Raw genomic sequence first — 25,876 nt, 5'->3', positions numbered from 1 at the left:
CTTGCCTTCAGTGTAAGAAAACATTTGTCAGCTCCTTTTATAGAGTGTTAGGCTAGTTTAACCTTTGGGAGTGCCTTCTACAGAGGAACACATCTGTTCTGTTCCCAAACTCCACTTGTGTGAGTTTGTTTTTCCACCAACAGAACAGTAATCATAACAGGACAAAACGTGTTTCTCACCTGTGAGTGTCTAGGTTCTTGGTGAGGGAGATGAAAACTCTTGAATAACATTATATTATGTGTCTTTACACACAAACACAGAGAAAAAACAGAGAAAGAGACAGAGACAGCAAAGAGAAAGACACAAAGAGAATAAAAATTTAGACAAATGGCTAGACAGACAGTCTTTGTATTTTGTCAAAGAAAAATAATATGAATTGATATTTTTATTATTGTAAAAATATATGAGTTTTATTATCATAAAAGTATCACCTGATAAAAAAGTGGCATATTTGAATTCTTTAAAATAATTAAAGCATTACATAAAAATCATAAATAACTCTCATAATTTGAAGAGGAAATTTTAATTCCTGAATACTTACTTCCCAAATGAATAATAAAGAGTATGTTAAAAATTCAGAAACTCAAGCCTGAAAAGCACCTTTGATTGATAGACTCTTCTGAAGGGGAACTATGTAAGATGCTTTGTCATGCTCTTTTAGGCCACATCTTAAAACAATTGTTAGGTGAAATAAAGCACATTTTATTTATTAAGTGAAATAAAATAAGACATTTAAATTTTTAAAAATTATTTTATTTAAAATATAAATAAAATAAAACATTTATTTATTAGGTGAAAGGGGAAATGTAGTGGTATTATATTTGTATTTTAATAAAGAAAGCTTGCCTGAAGAACAGAAAGTAAAACAGCCTCACTGGTCAATCTTACAGACCAGGCAGTGGTAACACACTCCTTGAATTCCAGCAGCCACACTAGTTTCCTGTTGAACTGGCAATAGGGATGCACATTTTTAATCCAGTGGTGAATGCCTTTAATTTCAGCCCTAGAGAAGAATGCATAAAAAACAGGAGGAGACAGTTCTCAGTCACAGTCTCATTCTGAGTTTCCTAGAGGCAGGATCACCCTTTCAAACTGAGTTTTATTAATTGTGCATCATTTTAATTCAGAGCCAAGTTTATTATTTTTATTTCATTTTAATTAGCTGTCTTTTAATTTGAAAACTAATAAAATCTGTCAAGGCCTTAATTTGCAAATTACTTATAAAAATGTTCCTAGAGAAGGGAAATATGTGTTATATAATTTCTCTTATGTGGATATATAGTTAGGAAAGTAGATGTGACCATTAATGATTTTGTCCACAGTATCCTATTAAATGATGACTTAACCCTCCCTTTCCCCTTGCATCCTTTATCTACTCTTCTACATTATACTGCTTCATTCATTCGCCCATTTAATTATATTTATTGTATACTTTCTTTCTATTGGAAATTTTTAAACTTTGGGAAAAATCCTAGGTTGTGATTAAATAATATTGTAGAGAGGAAGAAGAGTAGTGAATCATCTGGGGCAAAGATTACAGTGAAATCCAGAAACAAATGAGGAGATAGTTCAGAGAACAAAACTTATGTACCGTATATACTAAAACATATTCTTTACAATTATTTTTCTCATGTTAACCTTTCATGCCAGAAAGCACTTATTTTCTATTACCCCAAAAGATGAAGTCTACTTTCCACAGCCATTCAGCTTTTCCCTCAATTGCGCCGTGGTTGGATGCAACAAACAGGAATAAAACCAGCTTCATAGACTTTCTCCTCTGCTTTCAAGCCACAAACACTAGAGTAGGAAGTGAAATGTCCCTGTGAGTTGAACTTTTATTCTTTAGCCATGAAGATGGTGACTTTATTGCTTACACTTTACACAACTGTAAATCTGATATGAATATGTGTCCTTGAGGACTCTAAAGTGGGAAATTGGGAGATGACCTGCATAATTGTTAAGAACATATCTTAAAAAATAATGAATCAAAGCCTTCAAAGTAGTGCTAAAGTTTCTGAGAATTGACATGAATATGGTGCTCATTGACTTGGGAAGCTTCTGGTAAAGGAAGCTATTATGCACGGTCATGGTGCCATTGTTACACAGAGGACAGTTTTTGCAGAATGGTGTCTCCTGGTGGTCAGAAGCTAAGTCCTACAGTGTCACTACAGATCACATATCACCTTATATAACAAAATAAGGAAGATCCTAGGGATATGAGTTTATTTTGGGATTGTTAGAGTCAATGCTTAACACTCTTACATCAGTTCTTTTTTTTTTTTTTTTTTTTTCGGGTTTTTTTTCGGGTTTTTTTTTTTTTTTTTTTTTTTTTTTTTTTTTTGGTTTTTCGAGACAGGGTTTCTCTGTGGTTTTGGAGCCTGTCCTGGAACTAGCTCTTGTAGACCAGGCTGGTCTCAAACTCACAGATATCCACCTGCCTCTGCCTCCCGAGTGCTGGGATTAAAGGCGTGCGCCACCACCACCCAGCCTCTTACAACAGTTCTTATCAGGAAGTCATACAGAGTTTGACAGAGACATAGGAAGATAAAGCTGAAGATGAAGCAGAGAAAGATTTAGAGCTCAGACAGAGCTGTACAAAGATACTCTGAACTTGATCAAACAAGTGTCAGATTTTCACCTGGGAATCTTGACATTATGTGGGAGGTCCTTCTGTGTATGTGTTGCTTTTATTGGTTAATGAATAAAGAAACTTACTTGGCCTATTGCACTAAAGGAGGAAAGTGGCATCAAGGAGACGCCATAAGGCTGTGGCTGGAGATAAACATACTGAAACTTTGCTGGTAGGTCACAACTTCATGGTGAAACACAAATTAATAGAAATGGATTAAATTAAGATGTAATAGTTAGCCAATAAGAAGCTAGAGCTAATGGGCCAAGCAGTAAATTAATAGTTTTTGTGTTATTCTTTCTATATTGGACGTACAGGACAAATAAGCAGCCCCCTTCTACAGCCCCCATTTGGATTTGAGTCATGAAGTACTAATTTCAGATATATCATTTGTATCTGTGGGGCCAAACTTACATAATTTCGAATAGAATGATTTTTTTTCTCAAAAGTCAAAAAATAAATGCACTCCCAAAGATCCTAAGTACTATTTTTAGAAGTATGATCTCAGTAAAGAAAAATCAAGAATATGATTGAACAAATTGCACAGATGTCAAAATGGTATGGACTCTCCCGAGAATGATGTGGTTATATCCAATTTGTGCACAATTCCAGCCTATGATTGCAATGACATCTTTTACTGCCCAGCTGTTTTCTGCTGGCACGCGAATGGAGACTTCACTGAGGAGGTCACAGATATTTTTAGGCTTGAGAAAGTGCCCTTTCTGTTCAGCATCTTCATGATCACTAGATTCAGAACTAGAACAAATGACAGAAGTGAAGAAAGCATGAATATGAGGTTCAGTGACACGTAAAAATCATTCAGCAAATGTTAAACGAAAATGTAGCTGAATATAGTTGGTGTTGAAAGGGAAGATAATCAAGTGAGTAAGAATGACTAAAATATTGTTTCTTGAAGAATCGTTTCCTATCTAGCAGATCTGCCTTGAATCTTACTACAATAACAGTAGCACATTATTAAATATCTCTTCCTTAGGAATATGTGATAAATACAACTAGTGGAGATAAAAATATTGTAGGGGGAAAATTGAGGTTCTCTGTTTAATTATATTAATTATTTCCAATCTTGGAACATATTGTCAGAGATAATATATAGTGGAGGTTTAATGTTTTCAATCCTTCGTATCAGAGTATCCATAAAACAAAGTCAAAATGTAGTAGCTTTTCTACTTTGTGTTGGTTGATCCTTCCTTTTGCATTAAAGAAAGAAGAAAGGAGGAACACCATAATTATGACTTCTCTGAAGATACTACATGAAAGGACAGCTATGTTTTTCTTCTCTGAACTTTGTTTGCCCTTTAATGGCTGTTTTCTTAAATAAAATGCAGCAATTACTCCCCGCCTGTTACTGCTAAAGCTGTCAGGTCTTTTTCTTGAAAAGCAGGTAAAAATATCTCCTTCTGTGTGTAAATGAAAAAAATCAAAAGCATTTTTCATAATCAAGGCAGAGTTTGAAGTGTAGAAAATGCTTCAGATGTTCAAATGAAATTTTTTTCTCATGTCTTTTGGAAATATAGTACTGTTAATCATTTTCCTTGAAGAAGGCACTTTTTACTTTTTTAAATTTTATATCTTCCATTGCTGTTTACAAATGCAGATATCTTTTTCTACATGAAGCTTTTCCTTTTCTTTTAAAAAGCACAGGTTATTGGCAGATCTTGTTTGATACTTTGCTCACCAATGGCAATATAGGATGTTTTGAGAACAGGTATGAATGTGTGAATGTAGTAAACATGGGAAGAATCACTTTGCTTGGGAACATTCATTATTACAGGAATACTGAGGATTTCTAATGATTGTTTGCAAAACAGAAGTTCAGACTTAGTGACTATTATTATAGGCTGTGCTCTGTTGCAAATATAGACGTAAATCAAATGAAAATGAAGTAATTCTCCTGTTAATTTTGTACACATTCCCTAGTGTGAATCAAATAAGAAGTACTATTTATGCCACTTAAAATAAATTTTAAGAATAATTAGGACGGTATTTTCTGTACACAATAGATTGTGGCTATAGATTTCTTTTTTTAATTGAAAAAATTTCCTCCTCCCACCTCCCATTTCCCTCCCCCTCCTTCAACTCCTCTCTCCCTTCCCCCACCCATCTCCCCCTCCCCCCACTCCTTTCCCCCTCCTTCTCCAGTCAGAAGAGCAGTCTTTGTTACCTGCCCTGTGGGAAGTCCAAGGTCTTCCTCCCTCCATCCAGGTCTAGAAAGGTGAGCATCCAAACAGGCTAGGCTCCCACAAAGCCAGTGCATGAAGTAGGATCAAAACCCAGTACCATTGTCCTTGGCTTCTCAGCAGCCCTCATTTTTCCACCATGTTCAGAGAATCCGGTTTTATCCCATGCTCTTTCACTCCCAGTACAGCTGGCATTGGTGAGCTCCCAATAGATCAGCCCCACTGTATCAGTGGGTGGACGCACCCCTCGCAGTCCTGACTTCCTTGCTCATGTTCTCCTTCCTTCTGCTCCTCATTTGGACCTTGGGAGCTCAGTCCGGTGCTCCAATGTGGGTCTCTGTCTCTATCTCCATCCATCACCAGATGAAGGTTCTATGGTGATATGCAAGATATTCATCAGTATGGCTATAGAATAGGGCCATTTCAGGTTCCCTCTCCTTAGCTGCCCAAGGAACTAACTGGGGACATCGCCCTGGACACCCGGGAGCCCCTCTAGAGTCAAGTCTCTTGCCAACCCTAAAATGACTCCCTTAATTAGGATATATATACTTTCCTGCTCCCATATCCACCCTTCCTTTATCCAAACCATCCCATTCCCCCAAGCTCCCCCCCATCCTCCCCTTCTCACTTTTCTCTCCCCATTTCCCCTTACCCCCATCTCTCCCCACCCCGAAGTTCCCAATTTTTGCCCAGCAACCTTGTCTACTTCCAATATGCAGGAGGATGACTATACATTTTTCTTTGGGTTCACCTTCTTAATTAGCTTCCCTAGGATCACAAATTATATGCTCAATGTCTTTTATTTATGGCTAGAAACCAATTAGGAGTGAGTACATCCCATGTTCATCTTTTTGGGTCTGAGTTACCTCACTCAGAATAGTGTGTTCTATTTCCATCTATTTGCATGTAAAATTCAAGAAGTCATTGTTTTTTACTGCTGAGTAGTACTCTAATATGTATATATTCTATACTTTCTTCATCCATTCTTCCATTGAAGGGCATCTAGGTTGTTTCCAGGTTCTGGCTATTACAAATAATTCTGCTATGAATATAGTTGAATAAATACTTTTGTATTATGATAGGGCATCTCTTGGGTATATTCCCAAAAGTGGTATTGCTGCGTCCTGGGGTAGGTTGATCCTCAATTTCCTGAGAAACGGCCACACTGCTTTCCAAAGTGGTTGCACAAGTTCACATTCCCACCAGCAATGGATAAGTGTGCCCCTTACTCCACAACCTCTCCAACAAAGGCTATCATTGGTGTTTTTGATTTTAGCCATTCTGACAGGTGTAAGATGGTATCTCAAAGTTGTTTTGATTTGCATTTCCCTGATTGCTAACGAGGTTGAGCATGCCCTTCAGTGTCTTTTGGCCCTTTGAACTTCTTCTGTAGAGAATTCTCTGTTCAGTTCAATGCCACATTTTTTAATTGGGTTAATTAACATTTTAAAGTCTAGGTTCTTGAGTTCTTTATATATTTTGGAAACCAGACTTTCGTCTGTTACGGGGTTGGTGAAGATCTTCTCCCAGTCAGTAGGGTGCCTTTTTGTCTTAGTGACAGTGTCCTTTGCTTTACAGAAGCTTCTCAGTTTCAGGAGGTCCCATTTATTCAATGTTGCCCTTAATGTCTGTGATGCTGGGGTTAAACATAGGAAGTGATCTCCTGTGCCCATATGTTGTAGAGTACTTCCCACTTTTTCGTCTATCAGGTTCAGTGTGTTCAGACTGATACTGAGGTCTTTAATCCATTTGGATTTGAGTTTTGTGCATGGTGATAGATATGGATCTATTTTCATTCTTCTACAGATTAACATCCAGTTACGCCAGCACAATTTGTTGAAGATGCTCTCTTTCTTCCATAGTATATTTTTAGCTCCTTTATCGAAAATCAGGTGTTCATAGAATTGAGGGTTAAAATCCGGGTCTTATATTCGATTCCATTGGTCGACTTCTCTGTTTTTATGCCAATAGCAAGCTGTTTTCATTACTGTAGTTCTGTAATAGAGTTTGAAGTCAGGGATGGAAATGCCTCCAGAAGTTCCTTTATTGTATAAGATGGTTTTGGCTATCCTGGGTTTTTTTGTTTTTCCATATAAAGTTGATTATTGTCCTCTCAATATCTGTGAAGAATTTTGATGGGACCTTGATGGGGATTGCATTGAATCTATAAATTGCCTTTGGTAAAATTGTCATTTTTACTATGTTGATCCTCCCAATGCAAGAGCATGGGAGATCCTTCCATTTTCTGGTATCCTCTTCAATTTCTTTTTTCAAAGACTTAAAGTTTTTGTCAAATAGATCTTTCACTTCCTTGGTTAGAGTTACCCCAAGATATTTTATGCTATTTGTGACTATCATGAAAGGTGATTCTTCTCTGATTTCCCTCTCTGAATCCTTATCCTTAGTGTTTAGGAGGGCAACTGATTTTTTTTGGAGTTGATCTTGTATCCTGCCACATTACTAAAGGTGTTTATCAGCTGTAGGAGTTTTTGGTGGAGTTTTTGGGGTCGCTTATGTACACTATCATCTGCAAATAACAAAAGTTTAACTTCTTCCTTTCTGATTCGAATCCCCTTGATCCCCTTATGTTGTCTTATTGCTACTACTAGAACTTCAAGCACTATATTGAAGAGGTATGGAGAGAGTGAATAGCCTTGTCATGTTCCTGATTTTAGTGGGATGGCTTTAAGTTTCTCTCCATTTAATTTGATGCTAGCTGTCGGCTTGCTGTAAATAGCTTTTATTATATTTAGTTATGACCCTTGTATCCCTAATCTCTCCAAGACCTTTATCATAAAAGGATGTTGAATTTTGTCAAATGCTTTTTTAGCCTCTAATGAAATGATCATATTTTTTTTCCTTTCAGTTTGTTTGTATGATGGATTACTTTGATAGATTTTCGTATGTTGAACCATCCCTGCATCTCTGGGATGAAGCCTACTTGATCATAATGGATAATTTTTCTAATGTGTTTTTGTATTCGGTTTGCCAATATTTTATTGAGGATTTTTGCGTCGATGTTCATGAGTGAGTCTGGCCTGTAATTCTCTTTCTCGGTTGAGTCTTTGTGTGGTTTTGGTATCAGGGTAACTGTAGCTTCATAAAAGGAATTTGGCAATGACTCTTCTGTTTCTATATTGTGAAATATATTAAGGAGTATAGGTATTAGGTCTTCTTGGAAGTTCTGGTAGAATTTTGCATTGAAACCGTCTGGACCTGAGCTTCTTTTGTTAGGGAGGTTTTTGATAACAGTTTCTAATTCTTCGCGACTAACAGATCTATTTAGATTGTTCACCCGGTCCTGGTTTAACTTTGGTATATGGTACTTATCAAAAAAAATGTCCATTTCTTTTACATTTTCCAATTTTGTGGCATATAGGCTTTTGTAGTAAGATCTAATGAGTCTCTGAATTCCCTCTGTGTCTGTGGTTATGTCCCCCTTTTTATTTCTGTTCTTATTAATTTGCGTATTCTTTCTCTGCCATTTGATTAGTTTGGATAGGGGTTTATCAATCTTGTTGATTTTCTCCAAGAAACAGATTTTTGTTTCATTGATCTTTGGATTGTTTTCTGTGTTTTTATTTTGTTGATTTCAGCCCGCAGTTTGATTATTTCCAGTCTTCTACTCCTCCTAGGTGAGTCTGCTTCTTTTTTTTCTAGAGCTTTCAGGTGGGCTGTTAAGTCTCCAATATGTGCTTTCTCCATTTTCTTTAAGTGGGCACTTAGTGCTATGAACTTTTCTCTTAGCACTGCTTTCATAGTGTCCCATAGGTTTGAGTATGTTGAGTCTTTATTTTCATTGAATTCAAGAAAGACTTTAATTTCTTTCTTTATTTCTTCCTTGATCCAGGGGTGGTTCAGTAGTTGACTGTTCAGTTTCCATGAGTTTTTAGGCTTTCTGGGGGTAGCATTGTTGTTGAATTCTAACTTTAATCCATGGTGATCCAATAAGCCACAGGTGGTTACTAATATTTTTTTATGTGATGAGTGATGTAGGTAGGCCAGACCCCTGTGGATGGTACCTTTCTTGGCAGATGGATTTAGGATGCATAAGGAAGGCAGCTGAGAAAGATAATAATCAGTTTTTGTTAATCTGTCTTGAATAAATTATGTTAAATTATTTATCATACACATTTTACTATTTATCATACATTTGTTGACTTAAAGCAACATTATTAGTAATTTTTTTCCAAAATTAACTATTTTGTTAAAATTACTAATGTGTGGTATTCAGTTCCTGACACACAAAATACAGAGATCATGTAATTAATTCGTATTATAGTTGCAAGAATTTTGATGTGAGGCTATCTAACTTTTATCTAATTTTATCATTTTTTATTTCACAATTCGTGTTACTCTGTAATGTCATTTGCCCTCTTACAAATCCTTTACACAAAGTCTTGAAGGCAGCCTACTTTCTAAAGCTGTATGACCTGTCCACAAGGGAATGTTGTTTGATAGCTTGCGTTCTGAAACAATGTTTTTCCACTGTGGAAGATCAAAAAAGTACACTTTCTAAGGGAAATAAAATGTTTTGTGTATCTATTGAATGGGCAAGAAATACATCAAGCTGCCCTTACTTCAGAATTCACAGAAAACATCCAATTTAAAACTCACTTATCATATTATGTTCCTGTACTGTATTCACTATTACTACGAGTAAAAGTAGTGTTGATGCAAATGGACCTGTGAAAGTCAAAATCAGCCACAATAGCTCCTGCTTTTCTGTGTCTAATATATAACCTGGTGTTTGCCTTGTGTGTTTCAGAACTGAGAACTTCTAAGCAATGAAATCTGATTCAAGAACTTAGGACGTAGAAAAATATTTTCTCATTTGTAGTAACTTGTACTGTATTCTCTTCAGGTGTTTTTTACACCGTGCTTGGACACTAATACAAATTGTTACCTGATTTTTGGCAGTTTTTAAAACAAAATCAAATCATTTTTCTTTATTGTGAAAATTATTTTATCTGCCCATATTTATTAGTTTTCATTCCATGTCTGTCACTGATTGTCTTCAGATGTCTTATATTATTTCTAAGTAAAATACTTAACAATTTCGAGGCCAATTACATTTCCTCTTAACTACCTAAAGCTATTTTCATTTTACTGGAAAACACTATCAAATTCAAAGGTAATAGTGCACAAACAGTGCATAGTTTGTACTCTCTATTCTTCTATTTTTTATTGATTATAATCATGTATATAATTGTATTAGAATTATAGCCTCTTGGATGGTTTAAGAGGAAATGAAGCATAGTGATTAAGCCTAGAAATTTATAAGTGATTAAACTAACATTCAGGAGGTTTCAGGAACTCATCACAAATGATAAGTGGTGTGATCATATATGAAGCAAATCAAGTTGAAATAAGGTTTTTTCAGTGTTAATCATGCAGGAAACATCATTTCTCATTTTTCTAAAATGGCTCAAAGTATATTGTAAAGTGCACAGCACGCTTAGCTAATAGAAAGCTAAATAAACCATAACTGTGTCCGTAGAGACAGTTATGAGGAATATCATGATTATTAGAAAAATAAAATGATCATGTTTTCATAAGAGACTCTTCATATTACCTTATACTAAACTGCAGAGAACAAAACAACTGAAGTTTACTTGACAACCAACAAGTTTCCCTGTCTCCACTGTGTGTCTAGACTACATGTAAGAGCGGTTCAGGTCATACTAAAACTTCCCCTTGTCTTTTCTATTGTGAAGCTATTAGACAATAATAATGTTGATGTTGGCATACAGCCCACTTACTGCTTTGTGTGATGAGACTTAGAAAGAAAATTGTGAGAGGAAAGAAACTGTGATAGCATATATTAATCTTGGACACAATTTCCCTGAGTGCATAAACACAGCATTTTGCTCTATGGGGAGAAGGGGTGCATTCATGTAGAAAGAGAGACTTTCCTTAGAGGGTAAATGAATTTTTAACTTAAAACTTCAAAGATTTGATTAAAAATTATTTCCCATAATTGTAGATATATCAAAGCTGCTGTTGAAAAATACTTCAAATATTTTCAGAGTTTTTACCCAGCATGAGTTTTGTGTATTCCACCAATGGGAGTAAATAACAATGACTTCAATGATAATATAGTTGAAGCAAAGTCTTCAAAAACAGTTGGGGACTGAGGAGTCAATTCAGAGAACATCCATCAAGTCTGCTGACCAGAGTCTTACACCCAGAATCCACATTGTCAAGAAGAAAATTGACTATTTCAGTTGTCTCTTAAATTCCACATGTAGGACATGGGACATGGTGTTACAAATACAAGCACAAATATACACACAACACACACACACACAGAGAGAGTAAATAACATCAAATGTAGATTTATTTTCTGACATTAAAAATCCTTCTGTACCTTGAGTATTCAGTCTATCTTCTAATGCTTTCTTCAGATTGAGTGTTTCACTTGTCATTGCTACAACTCTTATTGCCAGGAAACAATCCTGATAGCAGGAGTCAGATTTCCATTTCTCAAACAAATCAATTTGTCCCCGTTGGCCTGTCCAATGACTGCCATGACTTCACTTCTTTCAGAAAAATAATATTATTCTTAACCAACAGTCTTCGGGTATAATTAAAAATGAAATTACAACAACAGCAATAACAAAAAGACTTCATTCAGATGTATATTATATAATATAATTATATATAGTTTACATATGTGTAAATAACATACAGGTGTGTATGTATGTATGTATGTTTATATTCTACATGAAATATCGATACTGAGGCCTATAAATGTTCAGTTATTGCTTCATCTACTCAATGCATTTTACTTTAAACTGAATATCTCTATGAAAAACATTGTAAATAGAATCTTTGATGCAGAACATACAAAGAATTTCATTTCAGGACTTTATGAAAGATTTCTAAAAAGACTTAGGGAATAGTGAGTTACCTGTTGTACAAACATAAGAACCAAATTTTGGAATTCCAGAACTTCCATAAAATCCAGATGTGTTTTCTTGCAACTGTGGCTATAAACAGGTATATTCCTAGGGCTTGGAGTCTAGATTCTGTAGCCAGAATGCTGAGATATAAGTTCAAGGAGAAATTCTGTCTCAAAGGACTGCAAGATGAAGTATTTGAGAAAATCATCTCAATGCCAACCTCTGACCTCCATATGACCTCTTTACCTTCACAGGTAAAGGCACACACAAATCCACACAATTACACACACATGCCCTCCTTCACTGTTGAATATACACACTCAGACACACCTTCACAGGTGAGAACATACACAAGTACACCTTCACAGTTGAATATACACACAAAGACATACCTTTAGAGGTGAGAATACACACACACTTAAAACAAAATATACACACAAAAACACAGAGATATATCTTCATAAGTGAATACACACATAAAGACACATATAATACATACTCAAGGCAAAATTATTTTCCATGACGTACAGAACTATTAAACAGAATTGAAAGAATGAAGTACTTCATATTACATGAGATATTATATACCCCAGATATCTAAGGCATACTCAACTCTTGCCATTGATAAGGATTGGAAGAGTACTATAGGGTTCCTATACATTATTTGATTTGTATTAGAACCTTTATTCCATAATTAGTACTTTGCTCCACTGTATTTCCAGGAAAATTCTGCAGCAAAGTAAGGTTAGCATATGATCAATAAGTGTAAATTATACATAAGAAATGAAAACAGTATCATTGGAATTCTTGTAGATATTATAACAATCTGTATAGGAATGATCTGTGATGAGGCAGGGGAAATAAAGGACATGGAGGGATAAAGTGATAGAGGAAGAAAGGGAAGGAACGGAGAAGAGAGAAAGAGATGGGGAGGTAAAGAGACAGATGATAGATAGATAGATGGATAGATAGATAGATAGATAGATAGATAGATAGATGATAGATGGATAGATAGATGATAAACAGAAAGACAGACAGACAGACAGATAGATAAATAGATAGATAGATAGATAGATAGATAGATAGATAGATAGATGATAAACAGACAGACAGATAGATAGATAGATGATAGATAGATAGATAGATAGATAGATAGATAGATAGATGATAGATAGATAGATAGATAGATAGATAGATAGATAGATAGATAGACGATAAACAGAAAGACAGACAGACAGACAGACAGATAGATAGATAGATAGATATGATATTTTAAAGCCTATATTCCAGATGAAACTTAAATTTCTTCTCCTATGATAGAATTCCTTATGGTGTATTTTGTTAGTATTTTCTAGCTGCAACACTTTGTAAGATGGTTTTCCCAGTATAAAGCCTAGAGAATAAAAATCATTAACATATATAAAATCATGAGAAGGAGTGCATAATCTTTTTAACATTTTTGTGTCAAAGAGACATCGTATTACTCTCTGCACAGAAAATTACAATGAATATATATTGACTTACCACATTCTATACAAGGATCTGTCTTTATATAGATTCCCAGTCACTTTCTCATTTCTTAGTCCTTTTCTTTCTGTGTAAACTGTTTCCACAAATAGACAAGGAAATGAGTAGTGTAAATAAGAGGAAAGAGTCTTTGTGATGCATTAAAAATAGGAATGAATTTACCAGAGTTATTTTAGATCAAAGTCTAAGGAGTCCATTTTGGCACACTTCACAGCAATGAGGGGTTGTTGTCAATAAACCTAGTAATTTGGCTCTTTAAACATTGCTAGATGCTGTAAATTCCTGGTACTTTGTAGCTGTCTCTTCTAAAAGTCAGCTCTCTCCTTTTTAAGAAGCATTAAGTCAGGTGTCTCTTTTTTTTTCATTCCTAAGAGACTATAAGGGCAAGCTTGAAGAAGGTTCCAGAAATCTTGAGTTCTGTACTTTTAGCAGGTGCTGCTTCTGGCTTATCAAGAACCTATTTCATGTCTAAAAATTGAAGAATGCACATAAAATAATCTAACCACACTCTTTGTGACTAGCGCCAAACTTTTGAGAAGTACAATCTCAGTTCATTGGAAGAACTGTGGAATCTGAAAAGATAGCAGTAGATCATGAAGAACAGTGTGCAGAGATAACTGTGGTGAAAGAGACAATCGCTCAATCTCAAGCATCGTTATGGCAGACCAGAAAAGGCAGTTTCACATAAAGTTAATTCTGAAAACTGAATGCACTAAGTATGGCTCTTTTCTTTTTGTTTTATGTCTTTTCCTTGCCAGCAGTATGAAAGAAGTAGGCGGAAGCCATAAGCAAGGGAGAGGTCTCCGGCCATCCACCTGTAAGCCCTGCACTGTGGCCTATGGCAGCCCCGTTTGTGGTTCCGATGGGCATTCCTACTCTTCGCAGGTGAGGGCTGCTCTATTTACTCAGTTTAAAATAAATAATGGCTGTTGATCCGTGCTGTGCTTTGAATGTGACATGACCCCGGAGACTCGTGTGCTTGAATGTGGTCCCTATGCGTTGGTTTTGCTGTGGAATGTTCTGGAATCTTTAGAAGATAGAGCCACCCTGAAAGAACATGCCACTTGGAGTGTGATTGGCGATTTTCTAATAGGATCCCACTTCCCTGTCTGCCCTTCCTTCCTGGGAGCAGGCATAACATAACCAGCTGCCTCGGTTGTGATGATCTACACCCCATACTTCAGTAGACCGCATCCCTCCACAAAATTCTGCAAAATGAAACCACAGAGGTTCGTGTCAGACATTTAGACACAGCCACAAAAAAAGCAACTGATCCAAAAAGTAACTTAAGCTAATCAGCCATCTGTTTGCATGGTTCTTTTTGTAAGTTCATTATTCACTTTAAAGAAATATTTATGACATCAATTGTTAGGAATATAATCTCAAGTGAATTCATTTCTCCTATATAAGAATTTTTGAAATGTTAATGTGAAGCACTTCAAAGCAATATTTCCTTCATTCTCTTCTGTGGATAAAGCCAGAAATACCATTAATAATAATTAGTGTTGTAACAGCAATAACAACAGTAGTTCGACACTGAAATCACTATTTTAAAAGTCTCAAATCTAACCTCCTACATCATCTCAATTAAGCTTCCAAGAACCCTTTAGAAAGCCCTGACGTTAAGGAAGTAACAGCAATATGACAAACTTTATACAACTGTTTATTATTAAAGCAGGATTTGATAACATCTCTACATCAATGTTCCAGGTTTTTCTTCTACATCATTCTGAGGTCATAGTCACTACGTCATAAGATTATAAGATTTACCAGTGTTTAAGAAACTAGCTTAAATGAGAAATAGATGTGTGTTCTTTGATTGGAGATAAGAGATTTACAGCCTCTACATTAATTCTCATAGTTCATTCATGAATTTATTGTTTTACAAAACAGTGTTCCTATAAGGTAACAAACACATCAAACAACATGCAATGTATGAATATAGTAAGGCACCCATGAAGGATTAATTATGTGTTTTTGATAAATTGTATATATGAGGTGTTTAAGACAGACTCAATTTAGTTTAGGCCTGTTTTTTAATCACTGTATAGTTAATTCTGGAATCTTTTACTTTCAGAATATTTTGGCTTTGGGGAACTATTATAAACTTTGAGAAATAGTTCACTGAAGCATCCTCTTGCATTTTGCAGTTATAAATCCTATTAAGAATATGAGAATAAAAAAGCTGATTCAGGCAATAAAGTTAGATACCATATATATGTTAAGTATTGTATTAATATATATGTATTTATGTATTGCACCAAGTAAACTATTGTAGAGGGAATGGCTTGATAATTGGTCAGCTCATTATCTTTTCCAAAATCTTCTAAGCAGAGGATGAAAATGGTTGAGGGCAGAGTCATGGGATCTTTATTCTGCCTTTTGATTCATAGATGCTGTGAGCAGAGCAAACACCATGATGCTACAGCTTATATAATGACAGGTACCCCGCAGTTCTGTTACTTAGGTGTTTTCTTTTCAAATTGTGTAATTAGTTCTCCCAAGTTTGTTTATTGTGATCAGCTTAGCAAACAGAACAAAAATTATAAATGATGTTTCCATTGCATACTCTAAGAAGAAGCAAGTCATTACACTGGGCAGAATCTGGTGCCTGGATGGGATAAGAGAGAGGGATTCATAGGGTACAAGACTTTAGGTAAATTATAAAATCATGATATCATTTTAGAATGTATGACTTAGTTGGACCAGAAAGTTATCTCAGTGGTGAATAACACTTGTGCTTCTTGGGGATGTGGGTTCGATTCCTGATATCCACATGGCAGGGTACAATCACCCATAACATCCGTATATCCAATGCATGGTGTCCGATGCTATTTTCTTTCTTTTTTTTTTTTTGCCATTTCAAGGATTTTATTAAAACAGAGTGATTTAAGTCTCTGAAGGCAAATGCTCTTCAAGCTTGCAAGTTAATAAGAACTATTTTTAGATGTTTTTGAGACAGGATCTCATCCAAGCTGGCCTCAAGCTTGTGATCCTCCTGCCTCAGCTGCTTACATGTTGGGATTACAGTCGTATGCCACCATACCCACTACAACATTTATCTTTACATAGCAAGCAACAAATGCCCACATTTCTGTTGACAGGAAACAGGATGGTTCCCCAGCTCCCACATCTGCTTCCTGTTTGATTGTTGGCTTCATTTTTCTGATCCTCATGAAAATTGTGTGTGTGTAAATTTTACAAATCACAGAATAACTTTTAGAAGGCCCAGCCCAGAGATGAGTCATCCGAACTTCCAAGTATTTAGTGTTTCCTTCTCAACTCTTTCTCTTCACTGTTACATCTTTAAGATCCCCCCTGAGTCCTTAAGTGCCCCGGAAATCTAGCAGGGAGAGAGGGAAGTATCAGGGCTGGGCAGACCACAGTCATAGACCTTTTATTTGCCTTGTTATCTGTCTTAGTTAGGATTTCTATTGCTGTGAAGAGATGTCATGAGCATGGCAACTCTTATAAAGGAAAACATTTTACTGGGGCTGGCTTACAGTTCAGAGGTTCAGTCTATTATCATCATGATGGGACATGGCAGAGTGTAGGCAGACACGGTGCTGAGGCGGCAGTTGAGAGTCCTACATACTGCCCAGTGTTTTAGAGCACTTCCTGTTACCGATGCTATTTTCTAGTCTCCACAGTTACTACGCACACTGATCCACAGATAAACATTCAGGCAAAACTCTCATACAATGAAAATAATTAAAACATTTAAAAATGTAGGATGCTTTTAAAAGTGATCATTTTTATTAATTATAATATTGTCATATTAATCAAAATTATAATATTGGAATTCAAACACTGAAGATTGGAACTTTAACAAAGTCATCAACAAAACATTTTAAACTTGCACATAGAAAAATAAAATAAAACTTGAAGGGACAGATTAGAACAATTCAAATGTAGTTTTACTAAAAAAAATGTCTGGAGCATATGTGATTTTCATAAAATATATTCCCATAACCCTGCCTCCGTTTTAGTATCAGAAGTAATTGACCTCTGTAGAAGCATAGTTAATCTTTCCTCTTCTAATAAGAAAGCTAATGGTTTCTGAATTCTTTCAAATTAAGCAATGCCAAAGAAAATCAAAATATCACTTCATTCAAACTAAACGAAGAGGGAATCATTCTTGAAATTGACAAAAAAGATGAAGGTCTCTGCTTCATACTTCAGGGAAAGCCTAATGTGATTTTTGCTCTCAATCTTCAGTGTGAACTAGGAATTATTCTCCAATACTACAGCTTTATAAGAACATGAATGGTAAATCCATCAGTTTATACAAATTGTGCATTACATTTGCTCTGAGATTAAATCAATAAAACAATACTGACGTTTTAGAACTGAGCATGGCATAAAGAAAAAAAAGTCTGTGAAGAGAGCAGTGGATGAATTTAAGCTTTTTTCTATTGTATTTAGTAATACAATACCCAACAATTGAACTAAGCAGTGGTGAATCCCTCAGAAATAGACATCTTTATAAAATTGTGTGTGAGTGTGTGTGTGTCTGTAGACAAAGAAACTAGAATGTTTGTCTATTTCATCCAACAACTCCCAGCTTCTTCTGCAGATATGCTACTGAAGGTGGTAGAGATGAGACCCTGTAATGTAAATAAACATTTATAGACTCACCAGGTGAATTTGGGTATAGGTATAGTTGAGAAATGCTATGGAATTTCTTCATATATGTTTGAATTCTTATGATATGTATATGAATATGTATATAGTATTAACATTAAAGAAGAATTTGTTGTATGTTTTCATGTGACAATATTTTACTATATATACCAATTTTAGCCTGCAGTGGTGGTGCATGCCTTTAATCCCAGCACATGGGAGGCAGAGGCAGGTGGATCTCTGTGAGTTTGAGACAAGTCTGGCCTACAGAGTAAGTTGTAGGACAGGCTCCAAAGTTACAGAGAAATTTGTTGCAAAACAAAATAAAACAAAAATACCAATTTTAAAACCACGTGATTTATGCTTTCTTTCATTTGTTTTTCCCTAACTGAGATATGTTACTCCTTTTAGCAGTTATTAATTCTCATTATTGTATATGTACACTGAACTCTGATTATAGAAAATTTGTGATATCTAACAATTATAAGTTTTAGACAAAATGTCGGTATTTAATTTTATCTTCCTTCGCAATTTTTCTTTGTTTTTGTTGAGACTGTTAAGAACAAAAGTCAGAAAGTCATATATGCTGTTCCTCTTTGAACATTTTTATTCAAACTCAGCTTGATTTTGTAACTAACTATTCAAATCAAAAGTAAAAACAAAAACAAGTCAACAAACCAAAAACAAAAGACAACAAAAACAAGGTACCACCACATCAAACAAACTTGCATGAATGCAGGATAAGGATTGGTGAGACAGAGAAAGGTTCATGGCAAAGGTGGGGGAGGAGACGAGAGTGGCAAATACATGTAAATGACAACCACTTTATTTGTTTTAAAAGGAACTCCATTGTTATTGGATTATTTGTTCTTTTGATGACCAGTTTCTTGAGTTCTTTGTATATTTTGGAGATCAGACCTCTGATGTGGGATTAGTGAAGATCTTGTCCCATTTTCTAGGCAGTTGTTTTGTCTTGTTGACCATGTCCTTTGCTTTACAGAAGCTTTTCAGTTTCAGAAGGTCCTGTTTGTTAATTGTTTCTCTCAGTGTCTGTGCTGCTGGGGTTATATTTAGAAAGTGGTCTCCTATGACATTGCATTCAAGTGTATTTTCCACTTTCTCTTCTATAAGGTTCATTGTGGCCTGCTTTATGTTTTGGTCTTTGATCCATTTGGACTTTTGTGCATGGTGATAGATATGGGTCTATTTTTATTCTTCTACATGTTGATATCAGTTTTGACAACACCACATGTTAAATATGCTTTCTTTCTTTTTTTTTCATTTGATAATTTTTGCTTCTTGGACAAAAATCAGGTGTTCAAAGGTGTGTGAATTAATATCCAGGTCTTCTATTCGATTCCATTGGTTCTCCTGTCTGTTCTTATGCTAATACCAGGCTGTTTTCAGTACTGTAGCTCTGTAGTAGAGTTTGAAGTCACAGATTGTGATGCCTCCAGAAGTTCTTTTATTGTACAGAATTGTTTTGGCTCTTCTGTTTTTTGTTTGTTTGTTTGCTTTTTCATATGAAGTTGAGTATGGTTCTTTCAAGGTCTGTGAAGAATTTTGTTGGGCATTGCATTGAATCTGTAGATTGCTTTTGGTAAGACTGCCCTTATTACTATGTTAATTCAGCCTACCTAAGAGCATAGGAGATCTTTCCACTTTCTGGTGTGTTCTTCAATTTCTTTCTTCAAAGATTTAAAGTTCTTGTCATACTGGTCTTCCACTTCTTTTGTTAGAGTTAGTTCAAGATATTTTATGCTATTTGTGGCTACTGTGAAGGGTGTTGTTTCTCTGATTTCTTCCCTAGCTCATTTATCATCTGTATATAGAAAGACTACTAATTTTTTGAGTTAATCTTATATTCTGCTACATCACTGAAAGTATTTATGAGGTAGCTATAAAAGTTTCTTGGTAGAATTTTTGGGATCGCTTATATAAACTATCACATCATCAGCAAACAGGGAGAGTTTGACTTCTTCTTTTCCAATTTGTATCCCCTTGATCTCCTTTTCATGTAACTCAAGAAATCAGTCATCAATAAAAAAAATGGAGTATAGACCTAAACAGAAAACTCTCAACAGAGGAATCTAAAATGGCTGAAAGACACTTAAGGAAATTTTCAACATCTTTAGTTTTCAGAGAAATGCAAATCAAAATGGCTCTGAGATTCCACTTTACATCTGTAAGAATGGCCAATATCAAAAACACTGATGAAAACTTACGCTGGAGAGGTTGTGGGGAAAAGGAAACACTTCTGCATTGCTGATGAAAATGCAAGCTGGTACAGCCCTTTGGATGCCAGTGTGTCAATTTCTCAGAAAATTATTAAACAACCTTCTTCAAGACCCAGTAATACCACTTTGGAGTATATATCCAAAGGATGCTCAATCATGCCACAAGGACATGTGCTCAGCTGTGTTCATAGCAGCATTGTTTGTCATAGCCAGAAACTGGAAACAACCTAAATGCCCCTTGACTGAAGAATTGATAAGGAAAATGTGGTACATTTACACAATGGAGTACTACATAGCAGAAAAAATAACACCGTGAATTTTGCAGAAAAATGGATGGAGCTAGAAAACCTTATTTTGAGAGAGGTAATCCAGACACAGAAAGACAATTATCACATGTACTCACTCATAGGTGGTTTTTAAACATAAAACAAAGAAAGCCATCTTACAAATCATAATCCCGGAGAACTTAGACAACAGTAAGGACACTAAGAGAGACTTACATAGATCTAATATACATGGGAAGTAGAAAAAGACAAGATCTCCTGAGTAAATTGGGAGCATGGGGACCTTGGGAGAGGGGTGAAAAGGAGAGGGGAGAGGCAGGGAGGGGAGCAGAGAAAAATGTAGAGCTCAATAAAAATCAGTTAAAAAGGAACTCCATACAATACTGAGGATATTAGTTTCTGAAATATGTTCTCTGATGAAAATGCTTATGTTTGTAGAGCATAATTGTGGAAAAAGTTCTTCTCCATTTATAGTGATTTAATATCCAACACACCGATAAGGAAATATCAAAAATCACAAGTATAAAATTCCTGAGAGAAAATTTTGACTTTTTAATTTTTTTATTTGAAATGAAGCAAAACTCTAGAAAAACAATTTGAAAGAAACTCATAATAGACTATCATATATTTTATTGATTTTTATTGAGCTCTACATTTTTCTCTGCTCCCCTCCCTGCCTCTCCCCTCCCATTCAACCCTCTCCCATGGTCCTCATTCTCCCAGTTTACTCAGGAGATCTTGTCTTTTTCTACTTCTCGTGTTATGAGAATCTCTTCCCAGTGATTTTATATGATATCATATACTTTGATTAATTTAGATAGCAAAATGTTGTAATAAATCATCTGGAATGAATCTGAGGCATTTTGCCATTGATTTAAAACACCTCTTATTTCCACTAAGATTATACCATATTGAATGGAAATTTCAGGTGCTGCGTCTACTAATGTTTATAGATCTCACACTTTTCCACATGTATAATTAACCTCTATTTATATACATAGATTAAATTCCTCATTTCCTTTGATTTTATCTCTTTATTCACTTTTACTGGACTTCTCAGTCTGGTTTAGTCTTACAGCACAGTGCTGCTTCCGCATTCTTATGTGAGCCACAATTTAGAGAAAAATGCTTAATATATTTTAGCATTATATAGAAATTTACTTACATGTTTTTTGTGTAAAGGAGAAAAATTAAAATATCTTAGAATAGAATAATATTAAATTGGTATTCAACAGCCACCATTGACTAGACTAATGCTATGGTTTATATATTGTTCATCAACGTATTAAAGAGTAATACTAGCAATCAGGGTTTCTTACATAACGCATGTTATATCCTTACATAATGTTCCTTATTTAATGAAACCATTGTATTTCAAATACAAATTCTTAACTTTTAATAACATGGTAGAATTTAGTATTACTTATTATTATTATAAGCACAATAGTTATTTGAGTTGCTATGAAAAGAAACTATAGTTGATACCCTTACTACTGCATGCCAAATTAATAGAACAATAATATCAGGTAATAATCTAAGTTGTTTTTAAATTCATTTTATAAAACAAATTTAAACATTTTTCAGAAATAGTGTTAACTAAACCTTAATCCTAAAACTTAGAAGCAACAAATTCTGAAATTAGAGCCAAGTACAAGCTTGTATAGTTAGCCCAAGTGCTATCCTAGGACATGATGCTGGCACATTTATTGTGTGTGGATTCCACATGAATTATCTCTTTGTAAGATCAATTATTCACCAAAAAAAGCTGCAAAAATTGCAGGCTATATGATAGATTTGAAAGAGCCAACTATGATGTAATTCATCAAAAATATACATTTAAGACAGCAAACTGTGTTAGGTCAAGTTAAAAGACAGCTGTAACACATGGTATTATAACTTGTTGGCCAGCATTATTCCAGTTGATACACTCACGATGTCTTTAGGAAGCTCAAAATCAATTCATTGACAGCTTGTTTGGAAAAAGTATTTCCTTTGTCAAAGACACATAGTGCATGCATGCAAACAAAAGAATATTAAGATGCCTAATTTATAATAATCAGTGGTCTAAATTGAAATGCTAGTATAAAATTAATGTGTCAAGTTTATTTGCAATGATGTGGTTTTTTTAAGAATATTACAAGGTATATAAAATATATTAAAATATTTATTCAAAAATAATCTGAAACATAGATAGAGAATGTTATATAATAAGGTCCCAAATGATAGCAGCAGGACTAGTCAGATATAATGTTGCTGTAGATAAAATGTATTTGACATAGAACATATATATTACAATTTTATTTAAGCATGATTTATAATCATGTAATGCCTGATAAATAAAGATAATATTATTATAAGAATGTGAGTGTTGGCCGGGCGGTGGTGGCACACGACTTTAATCCCAGTACTCGGGAGGCAGAGGCAGGCGGATCTCTGGAAGTTCGAGGCCAGCCTGGTCTACAAGAGCTAGTTCCAGGACAGGAATCAAAAAAGCTATGGAGAAACCCTGTCTCGAACCCCCCCCCAAAAAAAAAAAGAATGTGAGTGTTAAAATTAACATAGGAAAAATTTCTTATGAGGAAATTGTACTTTATAACTGAAAAGAAGCTGTATAGACTTATAGTAACATGAATAATAGTAGAAAAATCACAAAAGGATTTGATTGAAATACACCAAAGGAGTAAATTAAACATTTTCTTACAGTTCTCTAAATTCACAGATTCAACAACCTAAACAAATTCTATAAACCATCAAAACTTACTTTAGAAGTCTGAGTAGGTTTTTCAATAGTTTTCATTTAATTTTTCTACTTGAAATGGCATGATGAGTTTATCAGTATGTAGACAGTTACAAAGATTGCATCAATCCTAACATGTAATGTAGAAAATGAAATGTTTAGGACAATTATGACATCCAAAGTGTTCAGCAAAACTGAACAGTACGTCAAAACTGACCAAAAGCAGAATGGTGTCACTGAACATTTGCCTAATGTCAGTGACACACTTGTATCAAGTTTTCTAAATAATTGTCTTCTGTCAAAGAAGGAACTTTCTATTCTTTGGTACTGGATTTGAGAGCACATATTCACTTGGTGTGGATCAACTGCTTTAATAAGGAGGAAATATAACAAACAATTGCAATGTACAAATAAATTTTCCTAAATTAAGCTTTTGGTGAGGACAGGAAAAGGTGCCTAAAATAATGTGTTATTCTTTCAAGAGGGTGTCACATATAGAGAATGATAATTCAATTTACACTATGATGAAGATGGTTATACTGTGCTTGTTTCTATATTCCACTTCTGACTGGTGATATCATGGCTGTGATATTTCTGTGTGAATTGTGGGTCCCAGTTGGATAAATGGATTTAAAGTTGAATTTGTTCTTAGTTTCTTCCCTTTGTCCTTCACAGGAAATACCAGAGTGATGATTATAGGAACAAGTAGAGGTGGTTTTCTGTGGAAAGTTAGTCCCAGCTAAGAGAGAGAAAGCCTACATGTTTGTGCTCACTGTGTTTATAGTGTTGGTCCTGGGTTTACTAAAGAAATATATCAGTTCAAGAAAAATTGAGACCAAAAGTGATTTCTGTTTATTCATTCTTCCCAATTTGTTCTTTTAATATAATAAAATGCTATGGTTTCAGTAAGGAAAAGATAATTGCAGTTGTTCTTTATTGATAATTATGTCAATGAAAGATCCAATTGTTACTAGAATGATGAAAATCCTGCATGAATCAAATACTTTCTTTTTATAACCACTTTCATATATCATGTTCATTGCTGCATTCATTCCTTCCCCAAACCCTTTACCTTGAACTTTTCCTGTTCTTTACCTCATGTTATAATGTACTCACTTTGACATTTGTTTACATACATATATCTGCTGGCTAGAGTCCACAGATGAGAGAGAAACAGTTTTTCTTTCTCAAACTACGTAAACTCAATATACATTCTATTTCTATCAATTTTCCTGAATATTTTTAACTTCATTTCTTTAAAACAAATAGTATTCCTACATATACTCCAAATGTTCCCCATCACTTCATCTGTTGATTAGCAACTTGTTGGATGCTAATTCCTGTTATATTGAATAAAGTAGAAGCGAAACATTTTGGACCAGTGGCATAAGTCATCCAGCTACAGCTAGAACTGAAACTAGGACTGTTTGTGAAAATATGCCTATCTCATTTCAGGGACCAGAGAACACTGCACAGAAACTGCCTAACATACTCTGTGATGAACAGTATGGGCTCATTCAAAAAAGGCCACTTTCTACTATAGATTTTGCTGTTTTGACTGACTTTAATTTCTTGGTTTTTATGAATAGTTAAAATAACGTGTTTGCAACAATATTTTGACTTGAAAAAGGTCACTTTAGTGATCACTCAATAACAATTTTCTGGGGGAAATAAGGACAGGAACTTGAGAGTTTATCTTTTAATGGACCAATGCCTACCAAGAATTGGTCGTTTTGGTTTTTTTTATTACTTTATAAATAATAGGAATCAAAATTTCCACTCCTTCCAGTTCCCCCACGCCCCTTTCCCCCCTCCCCCTCCAGTCCTAAGAGGGGCAGGATACCCTGCCCTATGGAAAGTCCAAGGCCCTCCCCCCTCCATCCAGGCTTAGGAAGGCCAAATAGACTAGGATCCCAAAAAGCCAGTACATGCAGTAGGGACAAATACCAGTGCCATTATTATTGGCTTCTCAGTCTGCCCCAATTGTCAGCAACATTCAAAGGGTCCAGTTTGATCCCATGCTCCATCAGTCCCAGTCCAGCTTGCTTTGGTAAGCTCCCATTAGTTCAGGCACACTGTCTCAGTGGGTGGATCAACCCCATGTGGTCCTGACTTCCTTGGACATATTCTCCCTCCATTTGCTCTTCAACTGGACCTTGGGAGCTCAGTCCAGTACTCCCATGTGGGTCTCTGTCTCTATCTCCATCTGTCGTCGGACACAGGTTGTATGGTGATATTCAAGTTAGTCATCAGTCTGACTATGGGAATTTGTTGTTTTGATTGTGCTGAGATTTAAAGCCAAAAAGCATTTGTTATTGGAGCACACCCGTGTTTGTGTGCTGGGAGGAGCGGAGATGGATGTTCTTCTGTTCATCCTAGGTGTGATTAGCAAATTTTTGTGTCACTACGTAGTGGATGCCAAAAGCACTTCACTCACCCTTGGTCAGAAGTGTCCCCATCTATTCCCAGGACACTGAAGAGAAGATATTCTCATTTAGAACTTATACCCTAAGCTATATGCTATGTTCCTTCTGTAGATCTCATTTTGAACAGGTGTGTCTGCACCCTGGCAATAGAGGTCTCTTGTATAGTGCAGATCTGGCCTATAAAATGATTATGTTTTCTACTTCCTCGACAAATGACTGTAAAATTTCTATCCTGTGACTAGTATTAGAAACCTGCTCTGGCTTTGCTTTTTTTCAATTTGTCATAGCTTAAACATTCCCAGGGTTGTTA

General features: G+C 35.3%; 1 protein-coding gene across 4 annotated transcripts in view; it reads left to right on the top strand.

The window, feature by feature from the left end:
- Window positions 1–25,876, top strand: part of Spock3 (SPARC (osteonectin), cwcv and kazal like domains proteoglycan 3) — a 355,207-nt gene that overhangs the window by 241,509 nt on the left and 87,822 nt on the right. For 3 of the 4 annotated variants that reach the window (XM_057752524.1, XM_057752523.1, XM_057752525.1), the window contains exon 5: window positions 14,018–14,144. In XM_057752524.1, the coding sequence (XP_057608507.1) occupies window positions 14,018–14,144 (127 nt within the window). The remainder of the gene's footprint in view (window positions 1–14,017; window positions 14,145–25,876) is intronic. The other variant, XM_057752526.1, reaches the window with a different exon arrangement.

The sequence above is a fragment of the Chionomys nivalis genome, chromosome 20, assembly GCF_950005125.1.
Source record: "Chionomys nivalis chromosome 20, mChiNiv1.1, whole genome shotgun sequence".
Lineage (NCBI taxonomy): Eukaryota > Metazoa > Chordata > Mammalia > Rodentia > Cricetidae > Chionomys > Chionomys nivalis.
Note: the sequence above shows the minus strand (reverse complement) of the source record. Positions and strands in the feature narration are given on the sequence as shown.